Source organism: Limanda limanda, chromosome 12 (assembly GCF_963576545.1).
Source record: "Limanda limanda chromosome 12, fLimLim1.1, whole genome shotgun sequence".
NCBI classification, from domain to species: domain Eukaryota; kingdom Metazoa; phylum Chordata; class Actinopteri; order Pleuronectiformes; family Pleuronectidae; genus Limanda; species Limanda limanda.
In genome coordinates this window covers 3,287,314-3,308,133 of record NC_083647.1, presented here as the reverse complement: position 1 = coordinate 3,308,133, position 20,820 = coordinate 3,287,314, and the positions used below count along the sequence as shown (strand labels likewise).

Sequence of the window (20,820 nt, the reverse complement as noted above, 5' to 3'; positions counted from 1 at the left end):
ACTGCTCTTCTGTCAACCCTAATATACAGGGATTAGATTGTGAGGTGTGTGAGTGGGAAGGGGGCTGCCGTTTCCCAGTGTCACTATTCTGGACATAATGTTTGAAACCACAGCAAGTTTTTTTGATCACAACTCATTCAGTTGAGCTTTCATTATGAGGCATATGCATGCACGTGTGAGGCTGAGTGTGTCTGAAGGCCAGGGTATTTGACTGTGGTTAGAGATTAACCGGACAGATTAACCCCATACTGCCCAGAATGACCCACTTCAGACTGAGAATGCACGCACGCACACACACAAAAACGAATAGTAAAAAATGTGTCTATAGCATTTACTGTGCTATTGTGCACTGGCCAGATTTTTAAAGAATGTAATAAACATTCAGGGATACCAGTTTTTCCAAGCATCACAAAAAAAATCTACACATCTAAACTACAATAACTAGTTTATTACTCCTAAATTAACCACATTGTGCTACTCACTGTGTACATCTTTATCTGCCAAACTATTTGGATTTAAAAAACCTGCAACTACATGTAAGCGACACAGTCATCACTGTGTGAGGTTAGAGCTTAGAGTAAGCATGACATGACTGCAGCTCAGCCAAATCAACTGCATCTGATCTCCTTATCTCTGATTTATGCGAAAAACACACTGTGGACATGCACACACATGAACGTAATATTTAGGCCTCTGACCATCCGCTCAAGGCTTATCATATTACATAACTGAATTTGGGATCAGGCTTGAGGCAGTTTTTGCTATTTCTGTGTGTAATGTAATGTAATGTAATACTACAACATGAGCATGTTTCTGTATAGCTAGCATGTGTCAGAGTGTGTGTGTATCTGCACGAGAGAGAGAGACCAGGACCAGCTGAATAATGAATGAACACGCCCAGCTATGAAGAATGATTTTACTAATTTAAAGGAGCCATATTATGAAAATTACACTTTTTTAGTGCTTCTACACGTTTATTTGGGTATCTGGCATGTCTACCGACCCAAAAACTTTGCAAAAAAACAACTCCTGCAATATGTTATGGTTCCTCTATGTCAGAAACGTCATGCTTGAGTGACTGCGAATGAGCTTCAGTATCAGTCTCTCGTCACAATGAAATGGGAGTCTCTCTTACATGGCCTTGGCAGAGACCCAGAGTCGAGCTGGCTTATTATCTTTTAAAGGAACAGGCACTCAAAACAGGTCACTCTGTGGAGGGCTGTTTTAGACAGGGTAAAAAGGGTGCTGTTTTAAATTATCCTTGTGGTATTTTGACCAAAATATGTTACAGACATTTCATTAAGACCCCAAGGAACCATATCAACTTGTGGTAAAATGGGCATAATATGTCCCCTTTAAGAAAAGTATTGATCATGATGTGGTGATCCGTGTTGACATTGTGGCAACATTTTCAAAAAGACGTTTTAACTGTAGCAGGTCAGAGACGTCAGCTAAGTTAATGTGTGTCAGAGAGATAGAGAGAGGGAGAGCATACCAAATGATATCACCCTTATCTTAAAAAGTGCAGTTACCTTCCCCTCAAGTCCTGGGACTATCATACAGAGCTACGTTAGTCCGTTATTGTAATCAACCGCTCAGTGATTTATTTGGCCTCTGCGGAAACGTGATCAGTGAGCACAGTCTAATATGTTTTAATGAATACAAAGTGAAGTGATTGTACTACTTTGTAAAATAAAATAATTGGGATAATAGGTCTCGCCATTTCATCAACCCTTGACCCCAGCGAGCAGGGGCAGCTCAGTACCACCCCCGCCTAATTTTCAGACAGCAAACCCCCTGATGAAGACATAAGTATAAAATGATATAAGAAGTATGTTTCCTTTTCCGGCGATGAAAGTCTTCCTCTAAGTATTCCGGAGGTAAAGACTGTACGGAGACTGTTGGAACTTGGCAGAGGTACGAATTGTACTGAATGATATTCTAGTTAAGTAATCAATTTATTAGTAAGAGTAAGGGAATGGTTGGTGAATGGTTTGGTGAGACAAACGGTTTCCGGAAACATTTCAGAGATATATATATGTACTCATTACATTACATGTCATTTAGCTGACGCTTTTATCCAAAGCACCCTCAATTAGTGAATTCTACATCTACGAGGGACCATTCAGGGTTCAGCCTCTTGCCCAAGGACACTTTGGAGGGAGACCACTCTACCGCTCAGCCACAGTCCCTCCTCTACCATCTTTGTTCCTGCAGGTTTGTCACTTGCTTTTTATGGACTTCAACATTATTCTTTGCAAATGTCAAACTGAGATGGACATTTGCATGGGATTTGTTCTCGATGATCCATCCATACTGTTATTTCCTGCCTGTATTGATCACTGCAGATTATTGGTCATTATGCAAGTACACCAAAAATGACAGGCCAGCAAGTTCAAGGTTGATCTGATCCATACTGATGCATACCATTCATCAATAGAGACATGACAGACAAACATGCTAATTGGATCTGGTAATTTACACCCTTACACCCAAAACTAAAGAAAACCGTGAATAAATAAAGAAAATTGTGTTTTTGACTTTTGCATCTGTATATAACCAAAAAAAAGCCAGAACCATAGATGTTGCCATAGTTGGTGAGCTCACTGTTGGCAAAGTTTGTGTGTGTGTGTGTGTGTGTGTGTGTGTGTGTTTACCTGGTAGAAAGTCCTGATGTGCCTGGTGAGAACAGTCAGGTTGTGAAGGCGAAGTGACACGTCATTGTTCACATTCTTGTTCAATCTCTGATTACTGGGGCTAGGGTCACTATGGAGACACACGTGCACCACAGGAGCACGAAGATTTATGTTATTAGAGGCCATTTAAGACAAAGATCATCACACACACACACACACACACACACACACACACACACACACACACACACACACACACACACACACACACACACACACACACACACACACACACACACACACACACACACACACACACACACGGTGGCTATTGTGCTGGAGAAGGATTTATGCTCACATCAACATCAATCAGCGATGAGCTTGTGCCAGACTGATATGCATATGAACAGGAAGAGTGCAAACTAGTCTGGCTGACGTACGATGACTGTTGTGACGTAAGTTTCACATTTGAGCCCAATTCTACCCTGTTAGAAACCTTCTGAATATAAAGAGGCCAGAAAACAGACTGATTATACTGGAGTTGTATTACTATGGGTCTTAACTGCCTAAGCTCCACGTGCCTGACACTTGTTGTGGATCACAGTTCAACCTTTCTTTACAACTAACTAACTAACTTCACTAGACTTTGTGGTCTTTGTTCTATGGCAACAGTTATTGCATTATTTAAATTCCTTTCATTTATTTTACACACTGATTTTAAGCCAAGAAGACTTGAAGCCAACAAAGCCATTTAAGATTCACACATGAATATATGGTTTTAAAGGTTGCGGACAATTGCTTTAATATGATGATAATGATACTTCAACTGACTCTGTTTTTACCTTTAAATACAAAAATGCCTGCAGCCCATCTACCATCCAGACGTCATCATATTTGATTTGATCCAGCTGCCTCTAGAACTTAGTTCTGTCATCATTAACTTAGTACTTTTGAAGTGGCACCGAGTATTTTTCATTTTAACTTACACATCAAACTCAATTTATCGTTAACTTTTTTCCCAATTTAAATTCTTCATGACTGTCACTTTAACTCAGTCTTCACTTAGATGTCATGTAAGCTTTTTTCAGTACTTCCAATTTAAATGCTGGTCCAGCCTCTTTCAGTAATTGTTTCTGACACAGTATTTTTTAGACAACTTTAACGTTGTTCAGTGTTTAACATGTTTCAAATGTTTCAACTACAGCAAACATGCCATATTATGTTTAAGCTTTTTCAAATTTTATTCCCAGTCTACAAGTGAATCTCAGTCAACCGATGATGCCCAGATTAAATATTATTCCAGAAGCTGTCCCAGCTCAAATATAATTTTCAATGAAGGTCAGGAAGAATAATAGGTTAACAGCCTGACTGATTTAACAGCTGACTGGTTCTCTGACTGACTGATTTACCAACTGTCTTTGAGGGGCTTTACTCTAATAGTCCTCATCCTGACCTCCTCCTCTGTAACCCACTTTCCCATAAACCCCTATAAAATCCTGGTAACCCCCACCCCAGTCAGCCCAGCCTACATTCAGTGTGTGGACAACAATAGCCTGATTATCATTGTTTCTGAAAACAATAACTAAAATATGAACATGTGGTCTGATGGTGGATGTTGGGCTGTCTGGATAGGAGAGAGATTAGACACAAGCCGATATGTGTGCTATACAGTATATGATATTAATGTGGACAGTACTCATGTTTTTCTGAGAAGCTTTTTCTACTCCAGAAAATATAAAATTATAAGTATCATGATTGCACTTTGGGACATGTTCAATCATTACTATCAACAAGCAAATCCCTCATCTCGCTGCCAGAAATAGTCACTAGGACCAATTGTGTCCTCCTGTTTAAGTTACAACTGGTCAACTGTTTAGGAAATTGACAAAACCTTCTTAAAATGTTGAATAGTATAAAAAAAACATTTCCTAAGCATCCTATCGAATTGAAAAATTAGTTTACAACTCAGGCTACCAAACTATTAAATTATAATGATGACCTAGTTGATTAGAAATGTCCTGGTCTGTTTTTAGGTAATAATGTTTTTCTTTCTTGTTTCTTGTGGGTTTCGTCTTTCTTTTTCTTTTTTTCTGGCGGCAAAACAAACTTCCCCTCTGGGACTTTCAAGTTGAATCTGAATCGCTGATACATTGTCAGATGACGATTGGTGGATAAGAAAATTCAAGTTCAAACAATTCAATATAATTCTTGTTTTACCAATCTTATTTTGTGAGGTGCACAATGTCGTCTTTATCAAAAATGTAATCACCAGTAAGCATATTGTTTTGCTTTTTTCTTTCAGTAATGTCTGGGTTTACTATGAAAAACAACCTGTGTTGTTTTAAGAAGTATTGTCCAAAACAATGCTTCTCACCACAAAGCCAGCACAGTACTTACGCTCTGGGAAAAGCCAAGGTAAACCCTGTATTTGGCCAGGTATTGAGAGATTAATTAAAACATTGTTGCTTTTGTTCTTTTTGTGAAAATTCAGGTCAGCTCTAAAAGAATAAATAATAGGACTCATAAACTCTCTTAAACACCATCTCGTGTTTTAACCGTTGAGCAGCACATCTGGCGGTGACGTTTACAACCCGATACCAGCAAGTCAGGATGTGGTCACACAGAAACACTTACACCGACACATACAGGAAACACTGGATTACCTCGCTCATTGCTCATGTACTCAATCAGACACACAAAAATACACACTAAAGAACAATTCTTACTAACTCATGAACATTTTAAGCAAACTCGCACTCTATATGGTGCTACCTACATGTGTGTCATGATCTTGTGCAGGAAAACTCCATCCACCAGCTCCATGAACATGCTGACTCGCTCCTCTGAGCCCACATCCTCACATGAACCCAGCGGCCCCAACAACCGCACCTAGAGATAGACAGGTTACAAAGAAAAGAGACACCATTCTAAATATACAGTTATCTAGATTTATGCTTTCAATTGAATATGTTGGACAAGTTATTTTTTATGACAACTTTATGAATGATTTTTCTAGTATCCACTTCCAGTAGTAAAAATATATATTCAAATATGCATTTCTTTAACCCTTAGATTTGCATACAGAGAACAACTGACAATGAGAAAAACAGGGAAAGTTGTCAGGCGAAGGTAGCCCTGAATCTCGTCTTACTGTGTGTACATTGTAATTGTGTTGGTCTGACAAAGGTGGGAAAAATTGTTGGTTGACCAGACAGGTCAACAGGATGTGAGAAAAGGGAGAAACAGGAAGTAGCACGGGGTAAATGACCTGTTCACTGCTCTGCAAGTTGTTAAAGTCTGGGCTGGAAGCGACTGTGTTATTTAATGCATTCACACCATGGGCATGAGCAAGACAGCTGAAATCAACTGAACTATGAGAAGACTTCAGATACCTTGCATACAAAGAAACGGCAGCAACACAAGAAGTGAGATACACCAGCTGTGAGCAGTGAAGCATGGGCGAAGTGTCTGAAGGAGAAGTATCGCAGGCCGTTCCTTCCTGCAGCAGTAAGACTATACAACCAGCTCTGCTACCAGTAAAACTACATGCAGCACTATTATGGACTGTACTTTAACCCTTCTCAACTGTGCAATATATTCACTGTGCCATACCCATCGCTCTGTGCAATATAAACGGTCCATGTGTTATTCATTCACTGTATACAAGTTTGCTCACTGTTTCTTTACACTGTATATATTAGAACATTTTCATTAATAATTTACTATTTCTACTTATTACTGCTGAAGTCTTGTTGCTGCTGTAATATTGCAAATGTCCCCATTGCAGGGCTAATAAAGGATTTCTTATGCATCTGCTTGACAAGTTCAGAAGGTCCCAGAGACACTTTCCCGATTATCTTGAGAAACCACTTAATCTGAGGCTTTTACTGTGAAAAGCCTTCCCCCTGTCACTGAAGTCCGTCTGAAGAGTATTAGTGAAAACACTCACAAGTCACTTAAAACTGCACTTCTGTAGTAAGACTAGTACTTATATATCCCAGTAAAACTGGGATAACTGGGAAGTGATATATATATATACTAGTAAGTTCTGTAACACACGTATCTGCTGTGCGAGAGAGAGAAAGTAAACCAGAAGCAGAGGTCTGCAGCTCGTGTGCATCATCATCACAACTGTGTGTGTGTGTGCTGCTCCCACTCACCCACTCCACCAGCGGTGACTCCATGAAGGTGGCCAGCAACTCGGACAGAGTCACGTCCATGGTTGTTCCCACGGCTTCCGACTCCACTTTTGAATCACCAGCTAATCATTAAATCCACCGCTCGGTGGGTCGATATCCGCCACCTCTCTACCCGGGGCAGAACAAAGCCCCCGCGAGGCACCGACTCCCCCTATCCTCCCCTCCCCGTGCACGAGCTCCCTCGCTCTCTCCCTCGCCACTATTGTCTCGCGCTGTCCCGTTTCCCTAAACAAAAGTTTCGAATTAAAAGCAAGTTAAGTGTGAGGGGGGGCAGTTTGGAGAACTTCCGCACACGGTAGCATGCCCCCAGAGAAAGTTCCGTTGGTCTAGCGGCTTAATATCCAGTCGGTTTTCCGCCCGAGGTAAAAACACTTGATCCAAACTTCGCAGGACAGTTGGTCGCGTTGCCAGGGATACAGGACTCGGACCGTAAAGCGACGAAACCACCGTGGAAAAAAGAAAACTCCACAGAGCAGAAAAAAGCACACAAAAAACACGACGTGAGGTGGACATGGAGCGTTAGAGCTGTTGTTTCCGTTGTTCCTACATGTCCACCGCGTCCCTGTCGCTTTCTCCTCCGCTCCATCAACCGGACACTGAGAGCAGAGACAGGGGAGGGTTGAGTGACAACAAGGCAAACCAATCCGCTCACGCAGGTGACGTAGTTCCCGCCCTTTAAGATGAATCAGCCAATAACAGTGTTTGCCATTTGTTGGACTTTTCTTTTAAAAAAGTGACGTCACATTAATATTGACTCAAACGAGCCAAAGACTTTCAACAGTGCAAGAGAGTGAGCGTCCTTCCACACGCTTTCTTAACTAGTTGTTCTCAGTTCGGTAATGCGGTGAGGTATATATATAATATATATATATATATATATATATAAATAAACGTTATAATAAATGTATTTACTTATTGCTTTGAGCTTCTTATAGTATATTTAATATAACCATACCAAACCATGGTGGTACAATGAAAGTTATTACCATCATATTTGATGAGATTGAGCATAATATGAATACACTGAAAAGGCCGTAGTAGCCATTTAAAAAGCTGATCCATCTCTTCTTAGTCGTATGCCCATGTCTATTGAATAGATAAACCAGATAGTTATTTGATTTTGTAAAGCAGTTTTTAATTTTTACACCAGTTCCCGACTTTAATGTTGTGGCTGATTGGTGGACAGTGGGAATGTTTTTTTTAACTAGTCGTCCTAAGTAAAGTTGTCAGATGTTTGGGGCAAAATGGTCTGTGAGCTCACATTGGCAATACTGGGAAATGTAATAAAATGTTCTTTTATACCATTAAGAATTTGGAGTTATTGTTATGATCATCCTCTTGAAATGTTTGTTGTTTTAACATCTGGTTGTGTTATAGACACCTAGGGTGTGTGCACACACTGTATCTCCCAAATTAGATATGCGTTTCACGTTAAATTATTCAATGCTCATTAACCATGGTAACTTATACTTCAGAGCTAGCCTACTCCCTACCAAGATAACTGTCAAGCTATGTTTAGCTGTCTCTCACTCTTTGTGAATGAGGCCCAATGAGGCTACATCTTTGTGTCGGGCTAAGCATTGCTCAGCAGCTCGATGCAGGCTACAGGATTGATATATTGTGTATTGTTTTTTCTGGCTTCAGTTTGTTTGAAAAAATAAAAAAAAACTGCCAGTACATTTTATCAATAGGCGCCACTGATGGAAATTCTATTTGAACTGAACTTACCAAAGGTCCTTTATAGGACAAGTGATACCTACAAGGTTAGTCTCGCTGCTTGTATTACTTTGGCCTCATCATGCAGTTTTTCTTTTCTTTTTTTTTTTCTTGCCTCAGCAGCTGGTACATGATGGAAGGGAGGGAGGATATGGGAGAGGACAAACACAAATACTGCATGATTTTTTTACTTATTTTATTTCTCTTTATGATGTTAATCACTTGAAAAACTCGGTTAAAAAATTGGAGAAAAAAAGTTGAACACATGAAAGAGTGACGTTCATGTCACAATCGGTTTGCATGTAAATGTTTTGTTGAACTGTTTATTAGTTATTATTTCAAAGCCATGAAAACAAAGAAGAGAAAACATTACCATGATTACGATTACCATCTGGATTTGTTCTATAATCTATACTGACATCTCTCTCCAATATCTGTATCTCCAATTTCAATTTCATTTTTAGTTTTTAGGTCTTTGATACCGAGGACAAGATTCTTTTTATATTGATCTGACTTTCTGGGACAGACAGACATGTTAAAGTGCACCTGATTAAGATGATTATGAAAATGCAGGCCTACTTATGTAATGTATTACCAAAGTGACTCCTGCTGTAAAATGTAAACCTAACTCAAAGATGCAGACACATATAACACATTTATTAATTTGTCTTAACTCTTTCTTCCTGTATATATGTAACTGCAGATAGTCATAGTGGAACCATCTTACTGCAAATAGAACACTGTAACACTAATTCAAGCTGCACCTTTTCTCGTAAGTTGCAATTGCTAATTTAAACATCTGTATCACATCACATCATCTTTTCATCTACAGACCAGCTAAGCACAGCTCAAACGTGAACAGAACAGCAGAAGAAGTGGCAACGTTTTGGCAGAGTAGTCACTGTATTGCACAACACTATACCACCCTCTGACCACAGTTAGAAACATGAGATAAATGTTGGGCAGTAAATTGACCAGTGTATTTCATATCCAGAAAAAATGAATGGAATGGAAAAATAAGGAGACTTTTTGGATATTTGAGCTTGATAAGTACTGGAATAAGGCTACCCCACACACACCAGAGGTATATCTGCTACCAAGAACATGGGACCTTAGAATGTTTGAAGAAATTATTAATTAAAAGGTCACAATCAATCCATCATGCATAGTTTCAGGTTATAAAATATATAAACACAAAATATATATATATATAGAGGCAATAAATGATCACTGTTCAATTTCCAGTCAGAGTCCAGCTTTCCGAACCTAGGGGAATGTGGGTTGCTTTCTTCCATGAAGGTTAAAGGCGCTACATATTGAAGATGAAGGTTTATTGCAACTACCCGCACTGCTCTCCTTGGGTGAATTTAGGCTCAAGCTACTAACTGAACATCACATGTAGGTACATTGTGTGCATTGAAACTACCATTGTTTTGTTGAAGGACACTTAAACAACTGGCAATATAATCCAGTTGCCATCAAGGATACATGTGTAGTTTTGCCTGTATGTAAATCCGGCAACCTATTGAAGCTTTATTTAAAAGAGGGATGAACTTTGTTAAGTATCAGCAGTGACAACATCTGTTACTTTTTCTCCTCAAATCAATCCTCATTATTGCAACACAATATCAGAATATTCCAAATGTGTCCAAGCCAGACAACGCACCAAACTTTAAACAATGCACAAGAAAGTGACTTATGAATCAATCAATCAATCGAATATTATTTGTACAGCCCATATTCACAATTTGTTTCATACGGATTAACAAGGTGGGACAAATCTTTTGTCCTTGACCCTCTAAATTAACAGGTGAAAATAACGTAGATACCTCAGAGAGAGCCACATGTGATGGATCCCTCTCCCAGGACAGACAGGAGTGCAATAGAGGCAACGTTTAGCTGAGAACATCAGCAAAATCATAGTTAGAAGAAACAGTTTGTTACATAATGGAACAGTGCGTCAAGTATTTATGCAAAGTTATTGTCTTGTTCCTTGTCAGTGATGCTCAATCAACCAAGCCTGTAAGAGAAACAGTGAGGAACAGGGTTATAAAACCAATCACTTCATGCAACAGCATGTTGCATTCAATATAAAGGATGCACAAAATAGTACTTCTTGGAAATTTCACTCTTATAATGTTTGTATATGTCATTTAAACAAGGTTATCTAATATATTCAAATACAGATATGAAAAAAGGTTTTGACCAAATTGGTTGCAGTTAAAAACTGCACTTTATTCAGGATGGCTTTGCAGCTGTTGAGGAAGAGACCATTAGAAAGTCGCCACTGCCCTCTTGTATTAAAACCATATTATATTTATCGAGCTCTGTCAGTCTACCTCAGACCAAACAATTAATGGATGTATTTTTACTGCTGTCAAATGTCAAAACGAGTTAGGAGACAATGGGCCTCATTCACAAACAGTGCGTACAAGCAAATCTATGCTTGAACTGTGCATATGAACACTTGATGCACAAATCTGGGATTCATCAATATCTTCTTCCCTTAATTTGTACTTTGACCATGCGTACACACAAATGATGATGGCCCAGCTGTCCTAGAAAATGTTAACACACAACCTTTAAACTTAATGCATAATATATTAAAATGTATTTAAATGAAAAAAAGGCTTTAATGGACAACAATGATTAAACTTACTAATGCATTGACCAAATATATTAAATAACCATGATATTGACACCCTTTCATCCTCATCATCTATTGGCATAAATCAAACTATACAAGTTGAGATAGTTTTCTAAAATGTATATTTTGCATATAATTGATCGGCGTCACTCCCAACAATTTCTAGTGCCATGAAATTGTGCATCTGTACTTGATTTTAACTGATTAATTTGTAGCAAAGGGATCAGATCTGTGAGCTTTTACAATTATAGTGTGCTACAATGACATCCACACATACCGTGATAGAGTGCCCACTTGGGCAGCTCAAGAGTCATTGGATGAGGTTGGACACAGCTGGCAGAAAGCTCCTGAGAAGGTGAAGAATTATCTTGGCATCTGTGTCCTGCACAACCTATGGCTCATGGCATCCCCTTACCACCTGGAGTAGAACCACAACAAGACAGGCACGAAGGCGCACAGCCAAATGTGGGGCTTCCTGGCAGGACTGGAGTGCTAGCTCACTACACCTGACCTACCCCACCCTCCCCCATGACTATGACAGGCAGACTGTCGGACCAGTCCCACCAGAGCGGCATCCAGTATTCGGTGGTGGCAAGAATGTTGCTTTACTATGAGCGTTAGCAGTGGAGCCTGAGCTGGTAAAGATATCCAGCGCTATATATTGACCCTGAGCGCATCGATCGTCCCGGCACGCATCACCTCCTGGCCGACCATGATTCAGCAAAACATATGGATGGGCCTTTCTTATAGCCGGACCCAATCAAAAAAAAGCTCCTAGATTCCGCCATCAGCCCGGACGGGCTATTCGGGCCCAATTTTAAGTCTGTGGTGGAGCACATGCATCAGGTGTCCCTCCTCCTCCTCAGCTATCTTGCCCGGCTGCACAGCACACAGCAGGCACTGCGATGGGGGAACAGAAGTCGCCGCGTGGCCTGCTCCTGGTCGAGTCTTCCATCAAAAAAAAATATGTGTGAAACGTTTTGATAACAAATTTAAACATCTTCCACTGAATAACTTTTTATCCTCTAACACAAAGGCTGTCACCAAGTCTGCTGACTCCTCAAGTTCACGTTCATGAGCCCTCTCCTTGTAAACATCGACTTCTTGACGTTGATTCCACCGATCATTATGCACCGGCTTCCAGCTGTGAACCAGTGCATGATGTTTTCTCCAGAGACGCTCCTCTTCTAAATAGCTATTTTAGTCCGCTTGCAACAAGATATTATTTTCAGGTGGCGTAAATAACACATCGGGGAGAAGGGGGTAAGATGTATGGAGGGTTTTCCGGGCCAAAACTTGGATATATAAATAATGATATCATTAAATAAATAAATGAATAAATACATTAAAGTATGTATTTATTTATAAAAAAAATATATTTACACATTCAATTATACATTTCTTTATTTATATATTTCGAATTTATCTATTTATTTAATTATTTATGCTCCACTTTCTCATTCGCGCTGTGCGCTGCGTCAACTGCGTCTAACCAAAAAGAGCGCTCCGCCATATCCTCCAGCTCTACATACATTTACTAAGTTTACAAAGTCTGTTGAATTTGCGGAGAGAGCACAATCAGTCGATATACCGCCTGGCCTTTATACTTGGCCTTGCAGGCGCAGTGAGTCAGCCATCAACAGTAGGCGGAGCCTCCCAGTAACCAGGAAGTCAGGCAGACAGAGCAGCAAACCCCCTGCCATAAAGAACACAGCCAGGGAAATACACATGCAAGCAATATGTGACGGAACGACACAGCTCCATCTAATATAAGTTTTCAAATTCTCTGTTTTCTCCTCGTTTCCGAACAATGATTCACTGGCATAAAAACCTGTCATTGATCTGAATATCTTCCATGTATCATGTAGGGCAGCAGGGCTTTTCTTATCCTTATTCAATTTGATTACTGGTTAGCAATCAGATGTCAGCTGCCATCAGTTAGGCAGGAGCATTAGATTCATGTTCAACCACCAATAAGAAGCTTTAACCCGCCCCTTGAGATTTGATGAGTGAGTTGACAGATTTATTTGGTCTTGTCCAGCAGGTTACAGAAAGTATAAAAGTTAAAATAAAAGTACAGATAAGTAAATAGATCAAATTTCATTTGTTTAGGCATTTAACTATTGATGTATTTATTTATCATTTTACTAATGTTTTTATATAATTATGTAAGTATAAGGATTAAACAATATTCCTTGTTAGTTACAGAAACAACATATTTGTACGTGCACTTTTGTGTATGTACAGCATGTTTTCGTAACTCAAATTTAACATTGGTTAAAATATACCACCACCAATTTGACAATACAGATTCACACAGTAGATCAGAACACCAGCTCTGTAACGTTTATTTTCTATAGCTTACAATGACTTCAATTAAAAGGTAATGTCAAAAACATACATTTTGAAATAATATACAAGACAGACTACACTTTGTGTATTGGGCTTAATGTGTCTTATATGATTCAGAGCATCTGGAGATGAGACGATGAACTACTTTAATATTTAGCCTAATTAGTAAATTCAACCATGATGCAAACCACAGTTGCAGTATTAGTTAAGGATGTTTAACTATTAATACCAGTTGTTAGAGTTAGGATGGTTTGTCTCCATATGAGTGAATGAATGAATAAGGAATATTCGACTTTAAATTGTGGGTTGAGGGGTTGTTTGGTCTGCGAAAATATATAAATAATACGAATAAACAAAAAACTAAGCAAAGAAAAAATCCCAGTACAGTAGGTGGCGGTAATGCTCCGTTAACGTTAGGTGCCACCCGCAATTAAACAACAAAGAGAAGAAGAAGTTCCCCGTGTCCTGATTGGTGAGAGGCTCCTCCTGGAGCTCAGCGCCGCCCAAAGGACCAACCCACCGCCTGAGTACCGGCAGCTTATTGGAGGAAAGTGCAAGCCGTCCTCCGTTGCTCTTTCTGGTTGGTCTGGCATGAATCATCGTACCCGCTCCGCAGATATATATAGTAGAGTTCAAGATATTCGGAGCACCTTCTCTTGTCGTGTTTAGGAAAACAATCTACATCCATAGTGTCAGGCAGAGGCAAAACCGGCGGAAAGGCCAGAGCCAAGGCAAAGACCCGCTCTTCCCGCGCTGGTCTCCAGTTCCCCGTCGGTCGTGTTCACCGGCTGCTGCGTAAAGGCAACTACGCACATCGCGTTGGTGCCGGCGCCCCCGTCTACCTGGCGGCAGTGCTGGAGTACCTGACCGCTGAGATCCTGGAGCTGGCTGGAAACGCCGCCCGTGACAACAAGAAGAGCCGTATCATCCCCCGCCACCTGCAGCTGGCCGTCCGCAACGACGAGGAGCTCAACAAACTCCTGGGCGGAGTGACCATCGCTCAGGGCGGCGTGCTGCCCAACATCCAGGCTGTTCTGTTGCCCAAGAAGACCGAGAAGGCCCCCAAGTCCAAGTAAAGCAAAGCCGCTTGAGACCATCGACACAAAGGCTCTTTTAAGAGCCACTCACTCACCTCCAAAGAGCAAAACTCCTCATGTCACCCATTAACTTGTAAATTACACAAATATATGCACATGTCATCTTAGGGACATTAACATCCAATACGTATTAATTGGTGTAGTTTTTCTGTGTCACATGTTCTTGTCAGTTGAGGAAGCCTGACCTTATCTGGAAGTGTAAATATAAAGAATACACACTTCAAATTTGAATAAGCTGAAGATGCATGGATCCAAGGCATTAGAGACCTGCATTTTTCTGTCAAGATGTTCAGTACTGACTTGTTTACAAAGTACTGTAGTCATTAATAATAACTGGCATTTTTGCTAAAGCTATAAATTCAGATTTTAAAATTAGGTGCTGTGTGTCCAGTCACATGTGTGATTCACAGACTTTCTTCACATGAAACAGGTTTTCATGAAAAGTCCTCTGTTTTATTAAAGTGCCACAGTAAACATGATAGTGATCCAGCATTCACAACTTCAGGACAATTGAAGTGGAGCAGCTAAATGGAACTCAGCCATCATTATCATTATTGTATAATTTCCTCCTGTGATTCTTCTGGTGTGGTAGTGATGATCCTGAACGACAGTGCATGGAGCTCTGTCACAATCTGATTGGTTTGGATTCCTCAATAACATTTTGAGCACTGAAGTTTATTCTTGTCCCCCAGAGGAGCGTGACTCTGGATCAATTCAACCAGAAGCTCCACTTGTTTTCTGAGCTTTCAACCACTCAAAGACCTTTGGCCTCATCAGGTGAGTCAAGGTTGTAATGTTGGTCGTGAGATGACCATTGGGCCAGTTCCTTTAACTGATGCACAATCTGAGGTCCAATTGAAAGCTGAAAAAGCTGATAGTTGGACCCCTGAACACAATGGTCAGACATTTTGAAGCAGTCATCTATTATTTAGTCGTTGTGAATATTCATACAGAAAGCAGATTCTCTCAGGAGTATGTGATATCTGATACACAGCTCCACCAAAACCTGTTTCGGAAATCCGCGGTGTGTTTGCAGGCAGCAAACACACTGCTGATGGCCGAGGCTCCTGGGAAAGTTGAGCCAGACTTCCTATCACAGCCGTCGTTTCATGCTGAGGATGCTGGAGAGTCATTCTATAATTAAGACTTAATTTAATATCCATGACGAAATAGTAAATCTTACTAAATATTCACTTCAAGCAATGTTTACGTGTAACTTTAACCATCCATAAATACTTTATTTATGTAGTACTTTATATACAAACAATATAACACAAAGTACCATCCATGCCATTCCATGCTTATTACGATAATGTGTCTTCTCTTTTATAATTCATTAAAATCATACCAATCAAACACCCTTTTCAAATTATACAAGCATCTGGTCAAATTACAGACCGATTACCAATAGTCGAGGCGAATAATCAACACCAACTCTCCTCTGTTCTTACATCTGATTATGGCTTCAGAAACTACGGTTGATTCTTGGATTGTTACTGTTTAAATTAAAAGCATGCTGAAAAACTGGTGCAGATAATTTTGATCCGTACCTAAATTGTCTAAGTACTTCTCTAATCCGTCCTATAATTAGTCCTATTTAACCAAGTCGTTTTTTTCTTTTGGTTTGTATATATATTTTAGATGTATATTTTGTTTTTATTTCAAATTTTGATATTCTATTTTATCTTATCTTACTCGATTTTTTTTGTCTGCTTGTAATATTCTGAGCACTGCTATAACAGAGCCTGTGACCAAAGCATGTCATTGCAAGCGACTGCTTAATATAATCTTTGTGCATATGACAAAATCGTGAATCTTGAATCTTGTTTCAAAAAACTGTCAGACTTTAATATCTACGGTCCTACATCCAAACCTGTGGAGGCGCTAGCGCACAATACACTTAATTCTCAGCGGCCATGAGGATCCACAGAGGAGGAAGAGGGCCGCCTCGGTCTTCTATCAGGTCCTCAGTCAAGCTATGATTAGCTGTGGTTCCCTCGGAGCACTCGATTGACTAGATCTCATCTAACTGAAGAAGATGTCTGGACGCGGAAAGGGAGGAAAGGGACTCGGTAAAGGAGGCGCAAAGCGTCACCGCAAAGTTCTCCGTGATAACATCCAGGGAATCACCAAGCCCGCCATCCGCCGCCTGGCTCGCCGTGGCGGAGTGAAGCGTATCTCCGGTCTGATCTACGAGGAGACCCGCGGCGTGTTGAAGGTTTTCCTGGAGAACGTGATCCGCGATGCTGTCACCTACACCGAGCACGCCAAGAGGAAGACCGTGACCGCCATGGACGTGGTGTATGCTCTGAAGAGACAGGGCCGCACTCTGTACGGTTTCGGCGGATAAACTCACTTTCCAACAGCTCGACAACACAACGGCTCTTTTAAGAGCCACACACCGAGTCAATGAGAGCTCACATCCTCTGCTCAATATCCATCAGTCGTTCTTCCAGATGACTACAATCAAATAATGTTATTAATTGTTTGAACTATTGCGTTGTAACGTGATGGTTCAATGAGGGGCGGGTGACACTCATGAAGTTACTGAGCTACAGGATGGAGACTGATGTAGTGAAGCCACATTGTACTGTTCTCCAAACTAATCATCAACTAGCTTACTTCCTGCTTTTCACTCATGTCATTGAACTAACCAATATGAAGCCAGAAGGCCACAGACTGAGGTGAATGAACTACAGAGGCAGATTCCACACATTGTTACTGTTCACATGAAGCTAATGTAAATATGTACATGTGTAAACATACCTCTAAGTAACTGAACAGTAAATATTTTTAAACGATTGATTTGTTAATTAACATAAACACAGGAACGATATAACCTGCATTAGTAAACAATGATATATAAAACCACACAGCGATCATCCTGTCACAGGCTTTGTGACTGGCACGCCAACAAGTGAGTAAAACATAGCTAAGGTTTGTTTACTTTGGCAATCCTGTGTACACATCTAAGCAGAGCCTGTCATCGTTATAACAACTAGTCAGAATAGAGTAAGAGAGGTTTACATAGAAAGGAGAGGGATTCATATTTGAAAGAAAGTTAAATCTAAAAAAACTAAATTGCCATTGATTTACACTTGAGCTCTGGGTGTAAATGACCACATGTTGACACCACTAAGCAGGGCCTTAGCCAAGATAAGAAAAAAAATCGTCGGGTGGGGGTTACTTAAATGTACTTTCACATTAGATCTATTGATAATTGCAGAAAACATTATTTCACAAACCTTTTGTTTCTTAAAAGTGTAGTAGCCATTTTGTTGTCAGGTTGATGCTAACATAAACTACAGGAGATAACATGATATAAACATTCTAAACAATTCCCTAAGATAATGTTGATATCGTTAACATTTTAAATTCTCTAAAACTATTAAACTTGTCTGACCCTGTGTGCCAGTGATGCACTCTGCATGAATGGAATTTGAGAATGGATCCATCAGAGTGACGGCTGCCCCTAATATTGGCTGATTTTAATGAATGTCTCATGGTTTTTTACAAAAAACTGGGAAACAACTATGAAACCTTATGAAATATACAGGTGTCACTAAAGATAATTTTTAAAAAGATGTAGTGGGGGGACTGTGTCATATGTTTTATATTATAATAATTCAATTAAATTGAAGGGGATAATCATTTTGATTAGATTCTACTAATATCCTGCATATCATCATAAAATGTTTTCATTTTTCAACACAATAGGAGGTTTTACTGAAGGACATGTTTATTCCCATGTCTCAAGAATCAGTGATCTGGGTTATTAATGAGGAGGAGGTGGGGATTTGTTCCCTGCTTTTTTCATGGTGGAAAAAACTTGTCAGGATAGGGTAAGAGAGGTTTACATTCAAAGGACAGTGATTATGATTTCTCTCATCTGGTAGTGGACGTTGTTCCAGTTCACATATTTGGACAGCAGCGCCATCTCTTGGCGCCCTGTTGTTACTACATCTTCTCCGGGTGCCAACCCTCGGGAGCATGAGTGCTCAGTGTGAGGACGATGCTGTGAATCCTTCGATCCTTAAAGTGAACAGGTTGCCTAGCAACTATCAGAGTAGTAGGGACGTCATTGGGAGTGTCTCCCTGTCTACTTCCGTTTTCCAAAAGCCAGGAGGATGGATTATGCCTGGGCACTTCCGTCACTTCTACTGTTATAAAATAGACAGGTGCCGGATGTTCGGGGCGCTCTGATACAACTAATGTACTGGAAGCCCATTGCTTTGCTGTAACCTGTTCATTGCTTTCTAAATAAATACTTAATTGACCAGTCTGAGTTCGGCTCTTCTCCTCTTAAAGGATAAACGAACACGCTTCAACACAAGTCACCCGAAGGAGCCATTATCATATTCCACGTATGCAGAGTGCATACATGGCAGACATGGTTAAAGGGACTCTTACCTTTGTTGCATTTTTACACTTTTTGTGGATAAGGTTAAATTGGTATTAATAAGGTAATGACACTCTAAAATGCAAGACAGACCCACCAGGAGTTAAAGCAAACAATTATTTCACTCTCGTAATATTTAGTGAAAACTTCAACCAATAAAAATCTTCGGACCGAAGGACCTTATTGGCCGACAGACCTGTCTGTTTGCTGCATGGAAACAGACAGGAAGCCCGTCTGCTTCTTGTCGCGCATTCGGGCCCGCGTCATCAAGGCGCGTCCTCAACTATAGGGTTTGTTTTGATTCCACGACAGACAGTAGCGAGTAGCGACCGTATCGACCGTAGCGACTGACGATGGCAGACCAAAGTGGTCCACGGCGTACTGAAACAGCCGCTCCCAGGGGGAAGAACAAAAGAAAAAACACCGCGGATGGGAACGAGGGGGTGGGGCATTGGAGGAAGGCGGGATGATTCGAATGTGCTGTAATTCTCAAATGCAACAAAGGTAAGAGTCCCTTTAATATGAATATATTGCAGTGCTAAAGTATAAATCTATAGCAATTTAATTTTTCAGATGTTCTTTCCAATCGTTATCACTCCTTTGAATCTAATCCTCTCTAAACCTATTCTGACTAATTTTTCCAACCATGACAATGGGCCTGCATAGTGTCAACTAAACAAAGAAAACACTCCATTACAGTAGGTGGCGGTAATGATCCGCTAACGTTAGGTGCCACCCGCAATTAAACAACAAAGAGAAGAAGAAGATCTCCGGGTCCTGATTGGTGAGAGGCTCCTCCTGGAGCTCAGCGCCGCCCAAAGGACCAACCCACCGCCTGAGTCCTGCTGCTTATTGGAGGAAAGTGCAAGCCGTCCTCCGTTGCTCTTTCTGGTTGGTCTGGCATGAATCATCGTGCCCGCTCCGCGGATATATATAGTAGAGTTCAAGATATTCACAGGACCGTCTCTTGTCGTGTTTAGGAAAACAATCTACATCCATCATGTCAGGCAGAGGCAAAACCGGCGGAAAGGCCAGAGCCAAGGCAAAGACCCGCTCTTCCCGCGCTGGTCTCCAGTTCCCCGTCGGTCGTGTTCACAGGCTGCTGCGTAAAGGCAACTACGCACATCGCGTTGGTGCCGGCGCCCCCGTCTACCTGGCGGCAGTGCTGGAGTACCTGACCGCTGAGATCCTGGAGCTGGCTGGAAACGCCGCCCGCGACAACAAGAAGAGCCGTATCATCCCCCGCCACCTGCAGCTGGCCGTCCGCAACGACGAGGAGCTCAACAAACTCCTGGGCGGAGTGACCATCGCTCAGGGCGGCGTGCTGCCCAACATCCAGGCTGTTCTGTTGCCCAAGAAGACCGAGAAGGCCCCCAAGTCCAAGTAAAGCAAAGTGGCTTGAGACCATCGACACAAAGGCTCTTTTAAGAGCCACTCACCCACCTCCAAAGAGCAAAACTCCTCATGTCATCCATCAACTTGAAAACTAAACAAGCTAAAGTCATTTTAGGGATATCAGCAGTTAGCACGTATTCGTTGGTGGTTTTTTTCTGTGTCAGATGTACGTGTCCTATAGTGAGGACACAATCACTCATATGAAAGGCACCTGCATACATCTGTCATGATGTACAGCATGAATGCAAAAACAACACACAACATCCTAATGAAATAGAAACGACTGTGGGTACAACGTATTTAATTCAGCTTTCAACCTCTTTACATTTGTCATGGAGTAAATCTAGGGTGTGAACTAAATATATCTATATCACATCCT

At 40.8% G+C, this 20,820-nt stretch overlaps 4 protein-coding genes across 4 annotated transcripts in view; 2 read left to right on the top strand and 2 right to left on the bottom strand.

The window, feature by feature from the left end:
* Window positions 1-6,947, bottom strand: part of ccdc88c (coiled-coil domain containing 88C) — a 48,548-nt gene extending 41,601 nt beyond the window's left edge. The window contains exons 1-3 of the mRNA XM_061082280.1: window positions 6,797-6,947; window positions 5,413-5,525; window positions 2,658-2,766 (exon numbers count right to left, since the gene is read on the bottom strand). Of these exons, the coding sequence (XP_060938263.1) occupies window positions 2,658-2,766; window positions 5,413-5,525; window positions 6,797-6,856 (282 nt within the window). The 5' untranslated portion in view covers window positions 6,857-6,947. The remainder of the gene's footprint in view (window positions 1-2,657; window positions 2,767-5,412; window positions 5,526-6,796) is intronic.
* LOC133015150 (histone H2A-like) overlaps window positions 1-20,820 on the bottom strand; it is a 543,969-nt gene that overhangs the window by 441,905 nt on the left and 81,244 nt on the right. The gene's annotated exons all lie outside the window — the stretch shown is intronic.
* On the top strand, window positions 14,142-20,433 carry LOC133015640 (uncharacterized). Its single transcript, XM_061082887.1, is given in 3 exon segments — window positions 14,142-14,151; window positions 14,220-14,627; window positions 20,027-20,433. Coding segments are annotated over 3 exon segments (825 nt in total).
* LOC133015160 (histone H4) lies at window positions 16,683-17,021 on the top strand. The gene has a single exon (XM_061082299.1). The coding sequence runs from the start codon at window positions 16,686-16,688 to the stop codon at window positions 16,995-16,997; it is 312 nt and encodes a 103-aa protein (XP_060938282.1). The 5' UTR covers window positions 16,683-16,685; the 3' UTR covers window positions 16,998-17,021.